The sequence below is a fragment of the Acanthochromis polyacanthus genome, chromosome 1 (genome assembly GCF_021347895.1).
Source record: "Acanthochromis polyacanthus isolate Apoly-LR-REF ecotype Palm Island chromosome 1, KAUST_Apoly_ChrSc, whole genome shotgun sequence".
NCBI lineage: Eukaryota > Metazoa > Chordata > Actinopteri > Pomacentridae > Acanthochromis > Acanthochromis polyacanthus.
In genome coordinates this window covers 43,239,667-43,258,360 of record NC_067113.1, presented here as the reverse complement: position 1 = coordinate 43,258,360, position 18,694 = coordinate 43,239,667, and the positions used below count along the sequence as shown (strand labels likewise).

Genomic DNA, 18,694 nt, shown 5'->3' with positions numbered 1-18,694 from the left:
TACTAAGAAAAATATTTTATTGAACATTTACTAGGATAGAAACAAAGGACGAAGGGAAAGTGCAGCACAGAAGTCTACATTTCAGTCATCCAAAAGCAAAGTTTCCTGTCACCTCCAACAACACAGAGGGGCAGCGTCCGGTGCCAGCTGAGACCCGATCCGACAGGGGCCGATCCGATCATCACCGGCTGTAACGACATGAGACGTACGTGGCATGAGGCCAGAGTGGCAAAGGATATGAAAGAGACACAATCAACCGGACTATAAAAAGCACAGACTGACTTGTGGGTGGCCGAGATGGTGGATGAACAACTGACTGGTGATCTTTCCTGGACATCCGGTGGTGGCGAAAAGGTTTTCATTGGCTCGAGACCATCTGAGGAGAGGAAGAGCATCCCTGAGTGTCGTAATGTGATAAAACTCAGTAGAAATACAGGGGGTCTCGACTTATGTCGGAGTTCCGTTCCTACAGGTTTATGTAAGCTGACTCGGAAGAAAATGGAAACAAAGTTATGTGCATCAAGATGTTAATCAGTTCTTCATAAAAATCATGAATACCAACAACTTTCATGCATGTATGAATCATTTTACGAGAAGATAACAGAATATGCTGCACTGTTTTTACAGCTTGATCTTATAATACCGATGTTCGTCGGTGTTTCGTCCTGTTCTGAGCATTTTATTAAATCTAATTTCCCTTCCATGGTGTGTTGCCCTTAAGGCAGAATTATCGATGTGCTTTTATTTTGAAAAAGCCTTTATTTTTGAGTTGCCTGCTCACAGTTGTCACTTCCTATCCACTGTTTCGATGTTTACCCTTTACATGTGTACGTGCTTTTCTGGATGTACGGCTCTCTGCTTTGTAAACGCCACAGAGGCAATGTCATTAGTAATTAACCTCATTTTGGACTTACTGGTTAAGTTAAAAGGATATATTTACATATATTTATGTTGTTTTAGTCTGTTTTTGTTGCGGTTTTCACTAACATAACGACGAAACGCCGTAGGTTGATGATGTCATAAACTGAGGACCCCCTGTATAGAATATCAACAGTTAAAGTTCTTATAATGTACCTCTGTGTCTCACATGTCCCCATAGTGTCTCTGTCTTCCAGTATTTTAACTGAAAATACCGCAAAGATGGTTCATTTCCCCATAACCATAGCTGGATAACCACCTTCTAGGATTTTAGGGTTGTTCTAAACTGAATGTTTTCCTATCAAAACCATTGAGCTGCCTATGCTACTGCCTCTTTCAGGAAGAAGACTCTCTCTGTGGAGCTATAAATCACAGTTTTACTTGGACAACTATTATTTAGTTGTAACACATGGGTTGAATTCTTGCAACAACTACAAAGACGTTTCGAATGGATTTTTACCACATAAGATCTTCAAGGTTCATTGAAAATATGTCAAATAAGTTGATAAGAACCTGCTTCTATTATGAAATATATCTGTTTCTCTGTGAATGTTGGTAACAACTCAAAAGATTAAGTGTACAACAGAATTTCCTTACTTGAACAGCCGAGCTTTATCTATATGCGCCGGCCTTTTTTCTTGAGGGTAACTGCAAAGAATGAAGACATGATTTAGACACATTCCAGATCAGTACATCAGGTAGCATCAGCGTCACACATTCCCTCACCTGGAGCGCGTTATGTCCCAGATAAGCCAGTCATTACCCGCCACCGCGCCCACTTTGATGGTGTTGGTGAGACACCAGTCGGCCGAGATGAGCGTTCCACAGTCCAGCGACAGGATGGCCTGCTGGGTGACCAGGTCGTAGAAGCGAATCGTCCCCTTTTTCTCTGCCACCATTAACTGGAGAGGACAGACGGTTCACTTAATGTAAATGTGTACGAGGACTGACGAGGTTGGATTGTACATAATACATGATAGTCCTTCTTCTATGGTACCAGACGATGTGGACAAATGTTAACAACTTGTGCAACACTGATGTCAAATAAAGTGATGGGTCATGAGTGAGTTGGACATACACTGCCTGATAAGAGTCTTCCATTGGATAATTACTGCAGTGATTGATATGTTTCAGCTGCAACAACTTATTTAACTCTAGCTGATGCAGTGAGGAGCTTCTCATTTATTAAACAACCATGTTGGAAGACATATCCTGGGTCAAGGAAAGGATGTTGTCAAGTTATTGTCCTGCATCAAGCAAGGAAAATAAATAAGGAGATAAAACTACTAAAATAAGGTTAAGCACTATCCAATGCATTATTAAAACCTGAAGGATAGTGGAGAACCATCATCTTCTAGGAACAAATGTGGCTGAAACAAACTCTTAGATGATCATAGGAAATCAATGGTAGAACTCATCTCTATGTTTAACAATGAAAGTAAGAGCATTTCCACATGTACAATGTGAAGGGAACTCAAAGGATTGGGACTAAACAGCTGTGTATTCGTCACAGATTGCTACTTAATGGACTGTGATAAAGTTTTTATTCATTTCTTCAGAGATAAAAAATAATTTTGGTGATTTTCTTCCTATTTTTTAGACAGCATACCTTTTAAACCTGCTTGGTATGCTTTAGGGTTCATAGGATTAAAGTCATACAATTACTGATGTCTTGGTGTTTTGTTGACAAAATGAGTCTTACTTTGGCAGGTCCGCTAACCAGGCATCGGCATTGGCATTGGTATTAGCATTAGCATCGCTCATGAAGTGTTGTCTTGACCTGCAGTGTTTAGGTGGGTGGTACGTGTCAAACATTCACATGAACGTCAGGACTCAAGGTTTCCCAGCAGAATGTTGCATTTTAACAAGATGATCGATGTGTATATCAGCAGACTTTTTGGAACAGCTGTAAACATTGACCCCTTCAGACGTCGCACCAGATTACGTCACAGTAAACTTTAAATGTTGGACAGAATCTTTATTTGGCTCATTTGACCTCCCATGACAATATCAAATATGTCTGACCACAATCAGGACGACGTCCTTCCCACAACAAAGAAGGTGACATGGCTCCTTAATGACCTTTGGCAACTACGGTAAATTCAGATTTCACATTTCACCAAGCTTCACACCTGATTATGTGACTGGAATGCATCGGTACAGGTACAGTGGCTATATATAACTCAGGAGTTTGACCTCAGGAGAGCACGTATCTAAAACAGCCCCCTCCTACCTTGAACACTTCCTCTGGATGCCAGCACACACTCATGCCAGGAGAGCGAAGTCTGAGAACAGTGCTTTCGTTTCCATCCAGGTCCCAAACTCTGCAGACGTGAATTAAGAAAAACAATGAGGACTGACATGAGCAATGAAACAGAACAACAGAACCGTGTTTGATGTACTTTGCTTCGGTGTATTGGACCCAACATTGCATTTGTATTTTAGGCAACGTGAGAATTAATAGCAGAAACTGGTAGAAAAAACAGGACTTCTCATCAATTTGAATTAGTCATTTTAACAGATTGATTCAGCTTGATGTGTGAACCGCTCCAAAAACAAAATCCACAACCTCTTAATTAACAACAAAGATGGGGGGCTTTAGAACAAACTGCTAAAAATAGCATCAGATTCTGAGTCACCCTTCAGTTCTTACATAACATCTGACAGAATTCACCTCACAATGGTCTCCTTTTTCAGTCGCAAACACACAATGACATGTCAAACCTCGACCCCAGCAGATAAAGAAGGTTCATCATTCACATACACAAAAATATTCTTGAAAATGGGACTTAGTTGTTTCTCGGGATACTAATTCTGTAGCTCAGTGCAAGAGGGATAGATGACCTGTTTTCATTCAAGTACTTCATCCAACTCCTGCCATTTGTGCGCAAGCAATGTACTGCCTCTTCCTGCTTTTCCAGGGAAAAGAGCTTCTTTTCTCAGATCCGGGCCTTCAGCTGCGAAGACAGACAGACTTATGCTGAATTCCACTTACAGGGAAAACGCCAGCGTCACATTACATTGAGCTATGATAGCACCGGCAGAGGGCAGAGAGGGGGGCAGCAGCCTCGCCTGAGTCGGCGTTACGCTCCACTCGCATTACAGCAAATGTTTCGCTGTGGGCGGCCCGCTGCCATTCACTTTCTGTGGAGTACGGAAAGGGCACGTCAGCTGAGGAAGAGCCGCCGAAGAGAAGCTGAACTGCTTTATGCAAATGAAACAGGGTTTTGAAACCGAGCAAGAATCAAAGCTCATGTGAGGATTATGACCAACATTGATTAAAGTCAACGGTAGCTCCAGCAGCTAAATAAGACGTATGATTGCAAAAGCAGCTGAGAAACACCACGGATGTAATGAATCACTTGGACGGAGAGGGTTGCGGTTCTTGAGACCTGGATCTATGGTTAACCACATCTGAACGATCCCTGAACTAGAAGAAAAGGTGGGGATCGGGGCATAAGGGAGGCTTGCAAGTGTTTCTGGGAATATTAAACAAATGCTTGTGAAGCATGGGAAGGCGCTGACTGATGAGGTCATGCAGAAGACATCATGTAATAAAGCCCAAAAAGCACCTCCAAAGACCATCTAAATGTCAAGCGTGTTGTTGGAGAGATTGATGTCCTCAGCGGTGCGGTGTAGGGGAGGATATGCCCCGTCTCAGATGAAGACCTCAGAAAACACTCAAGTTTTCCTGCCTCGTCTTCTCTGCAGCAGGATAGAGTCCTGTCAAAACTGTGGGCTTCTTTCCTTTGCCCATGTGCAGACTCAGCCAGAGCCTCCGTCGTGGAGCATGAGTGAGGCTGAGAAGGAAAAATAAAAAAAGAAAAACCCCCAGACCGCATCAGGAAAACAACGACTAAACCCTATTCTTTCAGACCACTAGCCAAGCAGAGCTCAGTTGCACGCTACACCACCAACGGCCAAACTGTGGTCAACCACTCTGCCCTTCAAATGGAGAGCACCGGCTCCCCAAGAAAACATAACCTTTGCCGAATGAGGTGAAAGACATGACACACGAAAACACGCGTGACCGCCTCGGATAAAACACTGTGTAATTGCATAACACTACATCGAGCAATAACACTCTGCTTCCATGTACAACAGGGTTGAAAAGGACATCTGAAGTCCTGTATTGTGTTATCAAATTGAGAAAACAGCGAGGCCAGAGTGTTACGGTTTGTCAGTGTTTCCCATAAGTGGAGGAAACGGGAAACGCCGTTAGCGCTGTGTGATCTGATTTACTGTAGAGAGCAGAGTAAATAATCGAAGGTGAGGGAGGGAGAGAGAGAACTGGAAGACTTGAACAATATAATCCCAACCCGGTGCCTCTCAGGGTCATCCTGGTCGAGGTACACAAAGTCTGAATCAGCATCTAACAGCTCAAGACTGACCTAAGATTCAGAACATTGCCATATCTTAAAAATCACATTCTGCAGTTTTACTGTTGGGAAGTGGTTCTATTGTTTGACCTCGGAGCAATAAAAGCCATCAAATGGCAGAAGCCTCTTGACAAGAGGTGAAACGTCTTCAAGAACCAAAATGAGAAGTCCAGTTGCCTTAGTGCTTAGGACTATAATGACCTGATGACTAAGAATCTATACAAAAATAACATCATCCCCCAATTCTGTGAAGCAGAAACCTTAAGCTAAAACTAACGGATGCATGGTATGAAATAGCTACGTAAAAGTAAGGGCTAAACGGCTAAAATAGAAGGCTTAAAATAGCAGATAAATGCTTGAAATATCTAAAATTTAAAAATCAACAGGGAAAACAAGATCGCCTCAATCAAGTGATATGGCTAAAAATACAACGAGTCACCACAGTATGAAAAGCACTACCATGTGAAGCCAATAACGTTGATTGTCCAGCTACAGTTTCATCTGTAAAGTGGTTATATACAAGACAGGAAGTGAGCACTGAGTTCTTGAAGGTGATGTGTTGGACACTGGAAAAAAACAAATAAGGATCTCAGAGAGTTTGGCAAGAGTGAAAACATCTTCAAAACAGATGTGATGTCGGGTGTTCCTGGTATGCAGTGGTTACCAAGATATCCACTACCGAGAGCACTTAGAGTGGGCACTAGAGCATCAGAACTGGACTGTGCTGCAATGGGAGAACACAGCTGGTATGTTGGATCATGTTGTCTTTTCAAGCACTTGGATAGCGGGGTGCATCATTTACCGGGGGCAAGGATGGAAGCTGGATGAATTATGGGAAGAAATACTTAATACTGAGTACCTAAATACTGCTACTGACCAAGTACAGCCATTCATGGCAGCAGTATTCCCTGAAGGCCTCTTTCAGCAGAATAATGCTCCCTGCCACGATATTGTTCAGGAGTGAGGAACCTTAAGCTAAGCAAAGCAAGCGAAGGAGTTCAAGTGTCTCGGGATCTTTTTCACTAGTGATGGGACAATGGAATGAAGAATTCAATTTACCAGTCCATCTACGCTCCTACTCTCACCTTTGCTCATGAGCTCTGGGTAGTGACCGAAAGAACAAGATCACAGATACAAGTGGCTGAAATGAGCTTCCTCCATTGGGTGTCTGTGCTCAGCTTTAGAGATAAGGTGAGAAGCTCAGAGATCCAGAGGGAGTTCAGAGTAGAGCTGCTGCTCCTTCATGTCAAAAGGAGCCAGTTGAGGTGGTTTGGACACCTGATTCAGATGCCTTTGGTGAGGCTTCCTTTCGAGGTTTTCCGAACATTTCTGCCTGGGAGGAGACCCAGGGTAGAATCAGAACTCGCCGAAGGGATTATGTATGTACGCCTCGGGACCCCCCAGGAAGAGCTGGAAAGCATTGCTTGGGGGGGGACGTCTGGAATGGCCTGCTTTGTTTGCTGCCTCCACGATTCGGCCCCAGATAACTGGAAGACGATGGATGGATGGATGGATGGATGGATGGATGGATGGATGGATGGATGGACATGACAAAGAGTTCAAAATGTTGACTTGGCCTCTAAATTGCCCAGATCTCAAGCTGATAAAGCATCTGTGAGATGAGGTGAAAAACAAGTCTCATCCATGGAGACCACGCCTCAAATATTCCAGGAGTTAGAGGATCTGCTGCTGTGGAGACCAGGCCTCGATGGTTCAGCGCTATTTTGGTGAACCTACACCTACACAACATGAAGCATGGGGTTTTGGTGTAATCAGTGTGTGTATAAATAGCCGAAATAGTTGACTAAACATAATGGATAACTGATCGAAATAAGCTTAAAGCTACAATTTAGCTGAAAGTGAGATAAAGCAGCTTGAAGCTATGGAAAAGTGGTTGAAGCAGTAGCAACAGACAGCTCAAATGGATAGATAAATCCTTAAAATCTTCTCATCAAGGCCAGAAATGGATAAAAGTAATCAATAAATGTTTCACATTGAGGGTAAGTAGTGGAAACATCTTTCCTTCGTCTCAGTAAATGGCAGAAGAAATGTCAGCCTGAACCGAGCCAACCTCAACATGCACAAATTCAACTGTACGAAAAAATAATCCTGTTTACATAACTAACAGTGTCAAATAAGGTTTGGTTGATAATCCATTCGTGAGAACGCATTCAGAACACGATGGGTAGAGTTTACATGGAGTATCTGAACTAATCTGACAGGGCTGTAGGGGTACATGAGACCAAAAACGCCAGGAACCGCTCTGACCAAGACAGCATGGATGAGATTTGTTTCTCAGGGAAACACAGGGATTACCGCTGAGAACAGGCTTTGAAAATGCTTTAAACCATATATGTAAGTATATAAATGCAGCAGCAGGTGTGCAGCGGCGAACTCAGTCAACCCCAAATCCTGTGAAGATGCTGCAGTGTGCCCTTGTGATCTCTAGATGGCACATTTCCCTACAAACTCCACCCTGCTCCATCTACGCAGACACCATGAGCTGTTAAGACTACATGAAGAGAACTCCCCCGAGCGAGTGGAGTCTGGTTCCCCACCTAGATACTGAAGCATCAGGTTGCATACTGGCAACAGCAGAGATCCCAGAACTGTGGGGGACAGTGATGACAAAACTAAGTAAACTTATAGTAGAGGCGCCGCTGCCAAAGCTAACAGAGTGACGGAGAGGTCATGAGCCCATACATGCAGACATGAACCTCCCTCCCTTTTTCTGCAGGACCACTTCCCTCCTCTCGCATTGGGGCTCGGTTTGTGTGGGCTGACTGGAAGGTCCTCTCCTGTTAACTTGATCTATCCCTTGTTCCGCCTCTGTCTTCCTCCCGCGTCCCATATTTTCTCAACATGACAGAATTTAAATCTTTCAGCAGATGGAGCGCACTCCTGTTTTCTCTGGCCGGTCAGCAGAGGGAGGGGAGGAGGAGAGTGGATGGGAGCGAAGGAGACTTGTTCTACTCGGACTATCATCATGCTGGTGGCTGTCGAAGGGGTTTTCTAATGACAAATCAACCAGTTGTCAGCTCGAAGATGAATGTGATGTTTAACGCGGCTTCGTGGTTGTGAATGCTACTGATGTTTATGATTATATTCCACATGGGGAAAGCTAGGCCAAAGACATGTAATCAGATTTTTTTGAAGCTGATTTAGAATGTAGGATGAAACAAAATTATGTATCCTCTAGGGCAGGGGTGTCAAACATGAGGTCTGTGGGTCAAAACCGGCCCTCCAGAGGGTCAATCCGGCCCTCAAAGTGTAAAAATTACAAAGAAGACATTAACTGCAAACCTATAAATCTAAAATTGTTTCTAGACCATAACAAGTTGTTTTGATCTTAATGTAAAATAGTAGATTGTTCTTTTGTAATTGTGCCTCATTTTTGTAATAATTTGACTTGTTTTTATTGTCTGTTGTCTTATTTTGTCTGACTTTTGTCATTTTGTGTTTCCTTTTGTCTCACATGCGTTTTTGTCCTTTTTTTGTCATTTTTTGACTTGTTTCTGTCCATTTGTTGTCACTTTGTAACTTTTTTCCTCTTCTTTTGTTTTGTTTCGTGTCATTTGTATCATTTTTGCAATATTTTGTCTTGTTTCTGTTGTTTATTGTCTGATTTTTGTCTATTATTTTTGTCATTTTGTTTCTCGTTGTTGTCCCTTTGTGCTTTGTTTTTGTCTCGCTTGCGTTTTTTGTCTATTTTTTAGGCATTTTGTCTTTTGCTTCTGTCACTATTTGTCTTGTTTGTGTCGTTTGGCCATTTTTTCATTCGCTGTGCATTTTTTTGGTCAAATTTTTTTGTCCCTTTTTGTTTTGTTTCATATCGTTTATCTACTTTTTTACCGCCCGGCAAAACTGCGTTTTCCGGAAGGTATTGTTTTCAGCTGCATGGTCTTGCTTGCTTGCTTGTTTGTCTGTAACAATTTGGTTTCCACGCGATAACTCCATAAAATATTGATGTAGCCTCACCATATTTGGTACACAGTTGTACCATAATACGACACAGGTCAAGTTCGCATTTGGTGATCTTGACCTCATTTTCAAGGTCACAGGGGTCATCTTTGTTGCCGGGCGGTCCAAGTTTGGTAAAACTTCCTGTTATATTTAGTTCTTTCTTGTTTTGTCATTTTGTCTAGTTTCTTTGTCTTTTTTGTCATTTTGATCATAAAGTAAAATACTACATCATTAAGTTCCAGATAGCTGTGATTAAATGTTGTGTTCCTTTCTAGACACTCTGTGATCTGGAAGTTGTAATGTGTAAATGATAAACTGAGGCTGAATGTTGCTGAACTTATTTTTCTGAAGAAATTTCAGGTTGTTCATAATATTTTATAAAATAATTCTTTAAATGTGAATATTTTCAGAATGTGCTTTTTTGCACTTGGGGTTGTTGTTAGTTACAGGTTATCAGGTTATGATTTAACTGATGCAGCCACTTGACATCAAACTGGGCTGAATGTGGCCCCTGAACTGAATTGGTTTAGGACCACGGGCCGCATGTTTGACACTCCTGGCTTAAGTAAATAGCAAAAACTGTTTGTCTTTACAATTGAAAAGCAGCACATACTAAAAGCCTTGTAGCTACAACAGTTACTGCAGCATTGACTCATGATGTACAGGTTTTGTCCCGGCTCTGACCCTGGCTACTGACACACTATTTCCCCCCTCTGGCCTTAATTGAAAAGGAAAATTTGGGGACCCTGTTGCAGGTCCCCCTTACAGAGGAAAATCTTTCTGCGGCTAATTGGATTTCCATATTTAACCAATTAGCTAGAAAAGCTACAAAGCGGCTCTGTGCTTACGCACGGCCACACTGGAGCATGTTGTATTTAGCATCATGTTTCACTGTGGAAACACTGTCAGGACTTTCTGCACCATTAACAGAGAACAGAACCGAAAATCAGAAGCCGGGAAAACACACACACACACACACACACACACACACACACACACACACACACACACACACACACACACACGGAAATAAAACGGTTTGGACCTGCAAGTGTGGTCATCACTGACGGAAGCAATTTGTTTCCCCTCTGTGGGCTCGAACACCAAATGGTTAATGTAGCTGGTGTGGCCCTCCATCACCTAGGCAACAGCATGGAAAAACAACACGTAAACACAAACAGAAAACACGCCATCGATCAACTGTAAATGAACGTTTTCTAGCAGGCTTCGCTACGCATGCTGCAGCTCTGCTTTGTGAGTGTGTGTGTGTGTGTGTGTGTGTGTGTGTGTGTGTGTGTGTGTGTGTGTGTGTGCGGCTACGTTTCCTGCATCGCTAAGTACCAAATGTCAGTGCTAAGTAGAGAAAGTCTGATTCCAAATGACAAGCGCAGTTGTGGCCAATGTGCTCCAGATGTTGCACTACCTTGACTTCATGCCTATCCTGCAGATCAGAAGTCAGCAGGCGTAGCTTTCTGTCGGCTGCGGCGGTGCACAATCTGCGGGGAGAGAGGAAGAGGAAAAGAAAGAGGGGATATGAAAACAAACAAAGAGAGAACATCAAAACAGTGGGAGCGTGTGGACACAATGACAGACGACATCTCTTTCTACATGCACGCCTGCGAACGCCTCGACTGACACCTCTGGATGAGAGCGTCGGTGTGTGTGGTAGAAACTTGGACAGCGATCAGTGGAAACGCTGCCAGGGAGATTCTAATTGCAAGCTAAGATAAACACGGAGAAAAACAAGATTCCTCACGCCATTTACGCATGTCTCTGTTCAAAAACCTGTGCGGAGCCAGGCAGAGGACTTTCCCTCTAATCAGTCCTAGTATATACCAGCGCCTGCAATTATTCACACAATTACACTAACTCACTTATGACAAGAAAAACACACACATATCACCAGAATAAACAGACAGCGGTTCACACATTTTCAGTCGCAGGCACAGATGGATTTGGCATGATGTCACTACAAACACCCTTAACGTGCTCCGGGGTTTTACTGCTGCAGTAGATTAGATTATATTAGGATAGGCCCTCTAACCTTGCGAATTAATGTTTGTTGTAAAGCATGGAACAGGTCCTGGCTCCTTTTTTGTTTAATGTCAAACCAATTTCCAATATAAAAAGGGAAACTCCGCTGTACTTTAGCACCTGCACATTTTTGTTTTGTTGTTTTAAGGCGCTCCTTTTTTGAACTCATCCTTTCTCACACCATCACTTCAGCTGCACACACAGAGTTATTACAAACCTTTAGTGAAGCAGGAGAAGCTTCTTGAAAGAGGAAACATCTTTAAGCGTGGAACTTATTTACTCGCTTGAACATTTGAACTCTGAAACCTGGCAGATTATCTTTTACTCCTCCCCAAAAAAAATCTCCCATTGCCAGTTCCATTTTGCTGTACGTTTGCTGATTTGTAGAATATTTTACTTTTCTGACTCACAAACTGCAATGTTTAAAAGAGAGTTGAAAGTCTGGATTTACAGCGGACAGGCAGACAGTTAGCTTACTTAGCATCAAACAGGAAACAGGAGGAAACTGCAAGCCTGGCTCTCCACAAAGTTCTCCTACAAGCACCTTCAAAGCATCATCTATACCAACCGCATCTGTCTTAAAACCCCGAGCAATTACAGCGATACCAAAAAACGAATAAAGAGTTTCAATGATTTAAAAGAAGATAGTAATGGAGCAAGTTGGAGTTCCTCGTGCAGAACATTAAAACAAGATACTTGAGAAGTGCATTGTCCGATAAAGAAGACGTGTTTAAATCACTTTAGTTTTTGGCTAAATCTAAGTAAAATTAATGTTGTAGATTGAATATTTTCTGTGCTAAACGCCAACAGACTGACTAATCTATTTTCTATTCCGTATTTTATTAGCTGCAGAACCAACACTGTAATACAGACTCAGCGGCAAATCAGTACCAACAATTAAAACAGAGCTGGAATCAGCTAGAATTTATATTGCTCAGAGAAAATAATGAAAAAGGAATTGGTGAAAGGTTGCTGCTTCTAACAGCCAATCTAAGTCCGCCTGGTCCTTCCACTGTCTGTGTTTTACCGCTTTCTCACAATGGAAAACAACAACTTCTGAGCAACAACCCAGCACACTGAAAAATGTTAAGATTTGCAGAGGGTTTGGACAGTGACTATCCATTTTTAAGACAGTGCTAACCGCCCCGCATCCACAACTACTCCGTCCATCACTATTTACATCCTTCGATTAGCCCCGCCTACAATTGTGATTGGTTTCAATAAGCAACCCAGAGCACTCCCCCCCCCCCGATAGCAAAATGATAGTTTGGTGCAGACAGAGCGTTATATACTACAGAATGAGCTGGTAAAGTTTCCTATCTGAAGATCTCAGGCTGCACTGTTTGGTTAGAGGACAACAGCTTATTTCTCAGAGTCTGCATGAGCCACATTTACCGTCCATCGCTCTCCCATCGGCCTCTTTTAGGGCAACTGGAGCCAGATATACGCATGTTATGAAACTGACATGTAATTTATGGGCTGCACAATGGGGGGTGGTTAGCACTTCTCGCCTTGTAGCAAGAAGATCCCTGGTTCGTGTCCCGGCCTGCCCAGGATCTTTCTACATGGAGTTTGTATTTTCTCCCTGTGCATGAGCGGGTTTCCCCCACAGTCCAAAAACATGCTGAGATTAATTGATTATTCTAAATTTGCCAGTGAGTGTGACTGTTTGTCCTGTTTTAAGTTACTGTAGTGTTTATAAGTTGCTTTCTTGTTTGTTTGTTTTTATTGTGAAGCACTTTGGTCAGACTTTGGGCTGTTGTAAAAGGCTATACAAATAAACTTTGACTGACAGGTGCTGATTCTTTTGCTGCAACCTGTGATCACATCCGGGTGCATGCTCGGGGAAATGGTTGGAGTCTGGCTGACAGCTTTTGTTTCATGTCATCCCCGTCTCTCTCCCGACTCATTTCTTGTCCTGTCTTTATTGCAAACTCTCAGCGTGTCGTCTGCCGTCTTTACTACGTGACAGCCAAGGCTGGGAAACGTGCGCTTGGTGGAGGTCTGTGGTTTTAATAGTCTCCAGGTTATTATAAGCTGCTGTGGTGGCAGCAGTGCTGCTCGAGCCTCCTCTGGGCCCCCGTTTGAAGTGAGCCCGTGAGAACGTTGTACTTTTCCTGGAAGGCGCAGCTACGTGCAGACCGAAGGGAGGGATGGAACCTGAGTGGGTAGTCATCAGCGCAATAACATGTGCGCACGTCACAGGGCTGGCTCGAGGGTCCTGTGGAGTAAACCACAGAAGGCCAGGAATTATCGCTGCCTTTCCTTTTCAATTACAGAAAGCCTAAACACCTCCAGGGGGACCGCAGAGCCTTCCCGCTCCAATTAGGCGGAAACTCTTGCTTTCTAACAATCTACAGTTGGGCTACTTCCCTCCCGTCCAAAGCCACCTGAAACAACTTGGCTCACACTCAGGCAGCTGCAGCGTGACAGTGAGAAGCGATGATGCCTACTTTCACTGTTCACTAAAACTGCATCTTGCTCTGGACTGAATAACGATCCCGTTGAGTTAAAAGACACAGATAGCAGGTTTCTGATGAGGTAGTGAAGCGTGGCTTGATACCTTCTAATCCTGTATTCTGCTGACCTTTTACATAACAAGAGGCACTTGAACCGCAGATGTTCCCCCGTAAACACCATCTTTGATTAAAAACAGCCAGTTTTGCGAGGTCATTCCCTAAGCCGATTAATGAATTTCATAAATATGAAGGCACATCAGTCCAGTGACACAGTTTTCATCATTTTGGATTTGAAACTAAGTAATCAAGATGTGACTGAAGTGAAGATTTGTAGCTTTAAATATTGGATTGAACTGTATTAGCTGCAATTACAGCCATTTTTTACAGTCCAAACATTCATAACTATAAGAATTATTATTCAAGGTCGCACACCGTACAGTTTTCGTTTGTAATCGCACATCTCCAGAATATGTCTTTCAAATGTCTTCACATCTTAACAGCTTTTATTTTACACCTCTAAGTACAGTAAATTGTATTTATGTTTCTTTATTGAGTTTTTATTGTTTGTAATGTGCATCAAGAGCCACAGTAAAGAAGACAAGTTTGCTACGACTCGCGACTAATTTTGCAAGCACGAGTGTAACTAGTCTGACAGCTGCAGCTTTTATGTTTTTATGCAGTGAAGACAGCACACATAGAGACGGTTTTCCTTTTCTTCGAAGCATTGCCATCAGAAGAGTCTGACTTATAGTTAAAGGGCACTAAGTTGAGGACCCCCTGTATATAATAAAAAATATAAAGCATAATATAAATCGGACAATGATTAGACCTACAGAGAGGAGATCCAGAACCTTATTCAGTGGTGCTCAGACAACAACCTTGTTCAAAACACCAGCAAGACCAAGGAGGTCGTCGTGGACTACAGGAGGTCCAGGAGGACAGAGAACGATCTTCTCCTCATTCAAGGGGAAGCGGTTAAGCGTGTTGACGTCCACATTACATCTGATCTGACCTGGTTTCTGAACACAGCTCACCGAGTCAAGAAGGCTCAACAAAAGGCGCTTTTCCACTAGCTTCTACTCAGCTCGACTCGGTTTAGGTCGTTTTCCGTTACAGTTGAGTACCATCGTGGGTGGAGTCGTCACATCACGGCAGACCGACCAAAGGCGATGGTACACCTGCTGCTCAGCCCGTGGCTTTTTGTCAGATTCAAAGTAAAAGAAGAGAGCCAGAAAAAGCTGAAGGAGGCGAGTCGAAACACTCAGGAGAACAGGAGAGTTTGGAGTTTTCTCACTTTTGTCATTGGGTGTCTCATTTTTGTAATATTTTGTCTTGTTTTTTTAGTCGGACTTTTGTTGTTTTGATCATAAAGTAAAATACGACATCATTCAGTTCCAGATAGCTGTGACTAAATGTTTTGTGCCTTTGTAGATAAACTGTGATCTATAAGTTGTAAAGTGTAAACAATAAACTGAGGCATAATGTTGTTGAAATTGAACTTATTTTTTTAAAGAAATTTCAGGTTGTTCGTAATGTTTTGTAAAAAGATAATTCATTAAATGTGAACATTTTCAGAATGTACTTTTTATTGCATTAAAACAAAAGAAAAATTTGGAGTTTTAGTTATTTATAGATTATTATGCTGCAATTTTACTGGCCCAGCCCACTGGAGATCAAATAGGGCTAAATGTGGAACCTGAACTAAAATAAGTTTGACACCCCGATATATATGGTAATGACGGCGAAAGAAAAGAGCAACAGTACCTGATAGTGGGTATCCTGTCCAGCCGAGACTCAGGGCTCCAGGCGAGAGCATCGACACGCAATTCATGATGAAAAGCTCGAAGAACGTTGAACTCAACTCCCTCGATCTCCACATCCTCCTCCTGTGGGACGAGTTCACGGTCAGACAATAACGAAGACACTGTGCGATCAGTGAGTTAGACTGTGCGATGCTGCATCTCTGACCTGGAAGAGGCAGGTGCCCACTACCACATACTGGTTTCCACCGTAGGCCAGGAGAGAAGCTGGAGTTCCAGAGCTAAAAGGGCTGAACTCCACCACGTGAACATAGTCCTCACACGCCACCGTGTAGCTGGGACTGCGGCTCGAGTCTTCCTGCATGTTGTGTGTTGTGGTTAAGCTGGATTCAGTTCAGGTCTTACACTGTAATACATCACAATAATAAAGAACAGACTACATTATCCCTCCTGTTGTCTTCATTTACAGGCACCAAAAAATATTATTTTGTCTGAAAAAAATCCAAAAATTCAACAACAAATAAAAAATCCCCACATTTCTGAAAATTTGCAAAACCTTCAGGAAAAAATTCCAATTATTCTTTAAAAGCTTCCCTTCAAAGTTTTATAAAAAAATAAATAATCCTCCTAATTTAACAAGAAAACTATTGTAAATATTTTTTAAAAATGAGTAAAAATCTTCCAACAAAAATCCTAAAAATATCGAAAGTGACGACCTATGTATCAGTCAAACTTCTAATATTTTCTTTAAGAACATTCACATAAAAATCAACCAAAATCCAGCGAATTTGAAACTTTTTTTTTAAGATTTCTTTTTTCCCCACCAAAAAATGACACAAAACATTTCTTCACAGGTATCTGGAACTGGATGATATAGTATTTTACCGTATGATCAAAATGACAAAAGTCTAACAAAAAGAAACAAGACAAAATATTCCAAAAATGAGACACAAAATGATAAAAGCAAAAAAACACAATGACAAAAAATGAGACAAACAACACAAAATTTTAAAAAAGAGACAAAAAGTTTGGACAAAAACTAGACAAGAAAATACAAATGGCACAAACAGAGAAAAAAATGACAAAAAAGAAACAAAGCAACAAAAAAATAGACAAATGACACAAGCGAGACAAAAATGAAACACGTGGACATCAGAAGTTTCACTGTGAAAAAAATTTTTTTTCTCCACATTTTCAAACTTTATAACGGCTCAATTTGACCCGCAGGACGACATGAGGGTTACAATCAAATGTTTGGAGTGTCATTAAAAAAAGTGCTGCTCAGAACATTTAAAAAGGAACACCAGCTAATAAATAAATACATATTATATATATATATATACATAAGGTAATACGATAAGTTAACATTTCATTTAGCTCACTATTTAGCTACATTAGCCAAAACAACCATTTATGTGTGGTTATTTTACTCATATACATTTTTTGTAATTTAGGTTGCATATGTGCTCTGTACTGGACATCTACTTTAGTTCTATTTTTTTTAACATATTTGAGCTACCCTACTCAATCCTGATGTGATCAATGGAGGACATCCTGGCCTTTCTAATGATATCTCAAATGACTGGGTGGGATGAGGGGAACTTTGTTTTCATGCTGAGAAAAAATGGAGACTTCAGCAAAACTCACCTGCCAGGTAAAGAGAACAGTTTAGTCAAAAACTGTTAAGATGTTGTTGTTTTACTTATGATCATCATATATTTTCTTGTTTCTGAACACGTCAAGAATTATAAATTGGGGTCAGGGTTCTATTAAACTTTTGGTCAGGAAAAATAACAGCCCCTTTATGAAAGTCGACTGTTGTGGACATGAGAACGATTTAATATATTTTCTATGTAAAGTAATTAATGTAATAAACAAATAGTTGTTTATAACTAGGTTTCGTTCGGCCTTTAAAATTTTACACTATTATTATTTAATTTAGTTTCTTAAAAGTTTCACTAGAAAATGGATCGGCATGTTTTCTTCTCAGTCTATTTTGATTTCAAACTGTTGCTTTTTTTATGGTTGTTCTGTTGCCTACTACACTGGACATGCTATAAAGTCTAAAATAAAAATAATTTTATAAAATCCTAAATTGTGAGTTGTTGTTCTCACAAAAAAAAAAAAAAATTGAAAGATGCTTTTTTTCCCTCGGTTCTCAGGAGGATATGGTTCTTCCCTTACAGTCTGAGCAGGAATTTAAATACTGCTGACTGAAATAAAAATTTAGGAAGTTATATGATGATTCCACCCTGCAATCAAAAAGTAAGATAAATAATATGCAGTTGAATTAAATCTGTTCATACTTTTAACAACAATTACCATCTGTAATAAATTAAATGATTCCTTGATGTCAAAAGAACACCATTAGACAATAGACACTAAAATCAGACTCTGAAGCAAAGCATGCACAACACTTTAGAACCATAAAACCAAACTTCATTCAAATATCTGCTTGTTTTATATATCCCTGTCGGCACAAATGTATGCACAGTGAGTGAGGCACAGTGAGGGGTTTTCTTACCACACTATATAGATCTCCCTTCAATTCGGCTAGCACACACAAAAAAATTAAAGAGGCAAATTTAGATACAGACTACAATAACAGTGATTGTGACAGTCTAGTAAAACACAAAAGCCCAATTCACGATACGATTCTGTGGTGGAATTTTCTTCCGAATTACAAGAGAATCTCTCATATATCTGAGTTACTTCGGTACAAAATGAGTTAGCTACACTATGTGCAGTATATTAAATGAGCTATCGGTACATTCAGAGCTTCATTGTTCATAAATACGACACATAATGGTGACATGTCACCTGGGAAACAGCTAAAACGTGCATGTGAGAGTCCTGCTAGTTAGCGATTAGCCACACTAAAATTAGGCTCGTCCTTCGTTTTTTTTACCATTTAACGTTCACTGTGACACCGTAACATCTATCTCTTTCTGTCGAGAGTCTACTCCGATTCAGAATATTGTAGTAACTAATGTATTTTACCACTTTATTTCCAGCGGAATCAAATGCTGCCCGCCTTGGAGATGTTTATAATCTTTTTCCGTGTACGACACGGAATGTACCACTAAGTGCAATAGTCGAGGGGCGGCGAGGTTCGAACAACGTAAATGAAAAAAACATTTCGAGATAGACTCACATATAATTGGAATGAATCAGTTTAAAA

The 18,694-nt window shown here is 41.2% G+C and overlaps 1 protein-coding gene across 3 annotated transcripts; it reads right to left on the bottom strand.

Annotated features, from left to right (window-relative positions):
• On the bottom strand, positions 1–18,594 carry nup37 (nucleoporin 37). 3 transcript variants are annotated; one of them, XM_051952006.1, is made up of 11 exons: positions 18,514–18,594; positions 18,038–18,066; positions 15,722–15,919; positions 15,518–15,639; positions 10,684–10,756; positions 10,306–10,400; positions 3,152–3,242; positions 1,645–1,820; positions 1,516–1,566; positions 283–376; positions 1–188 (listed from the first exon to the last, which is right to left on the bottom strand). In XM_051952006.1, the coding sequence occupies exons 3-11, from the start codon at positions 15,875–15,877 to the stop codon at positions 75–77; spliced, it is 972 nt and encodes a 323-aa protein (XP_051807966.1). In that variant the 5' UTR covers positions 15,878–15,919; positions 18,038–18,066; positions 18,514–18,594; the 3' UTR covers positions 1–74. The 3 variants fall into 3 exon arrangements, with proteins under 3 accessions (XP_051807966.1, XP_051807959.1, XP_051807969.1); XM_051951999.1 differs by lacking the exon at positions 18,038–18,066 and having other exon boundaries at positions 18,514–18,590; XM_051952009.1 differs by lacking the exon at positions 18,038–18,066 and having other exon boundaries at positions 18,422–18,521.
• Between the last annotated feature and the right edge of the window lie 100 nt (positions 18,595–18,694).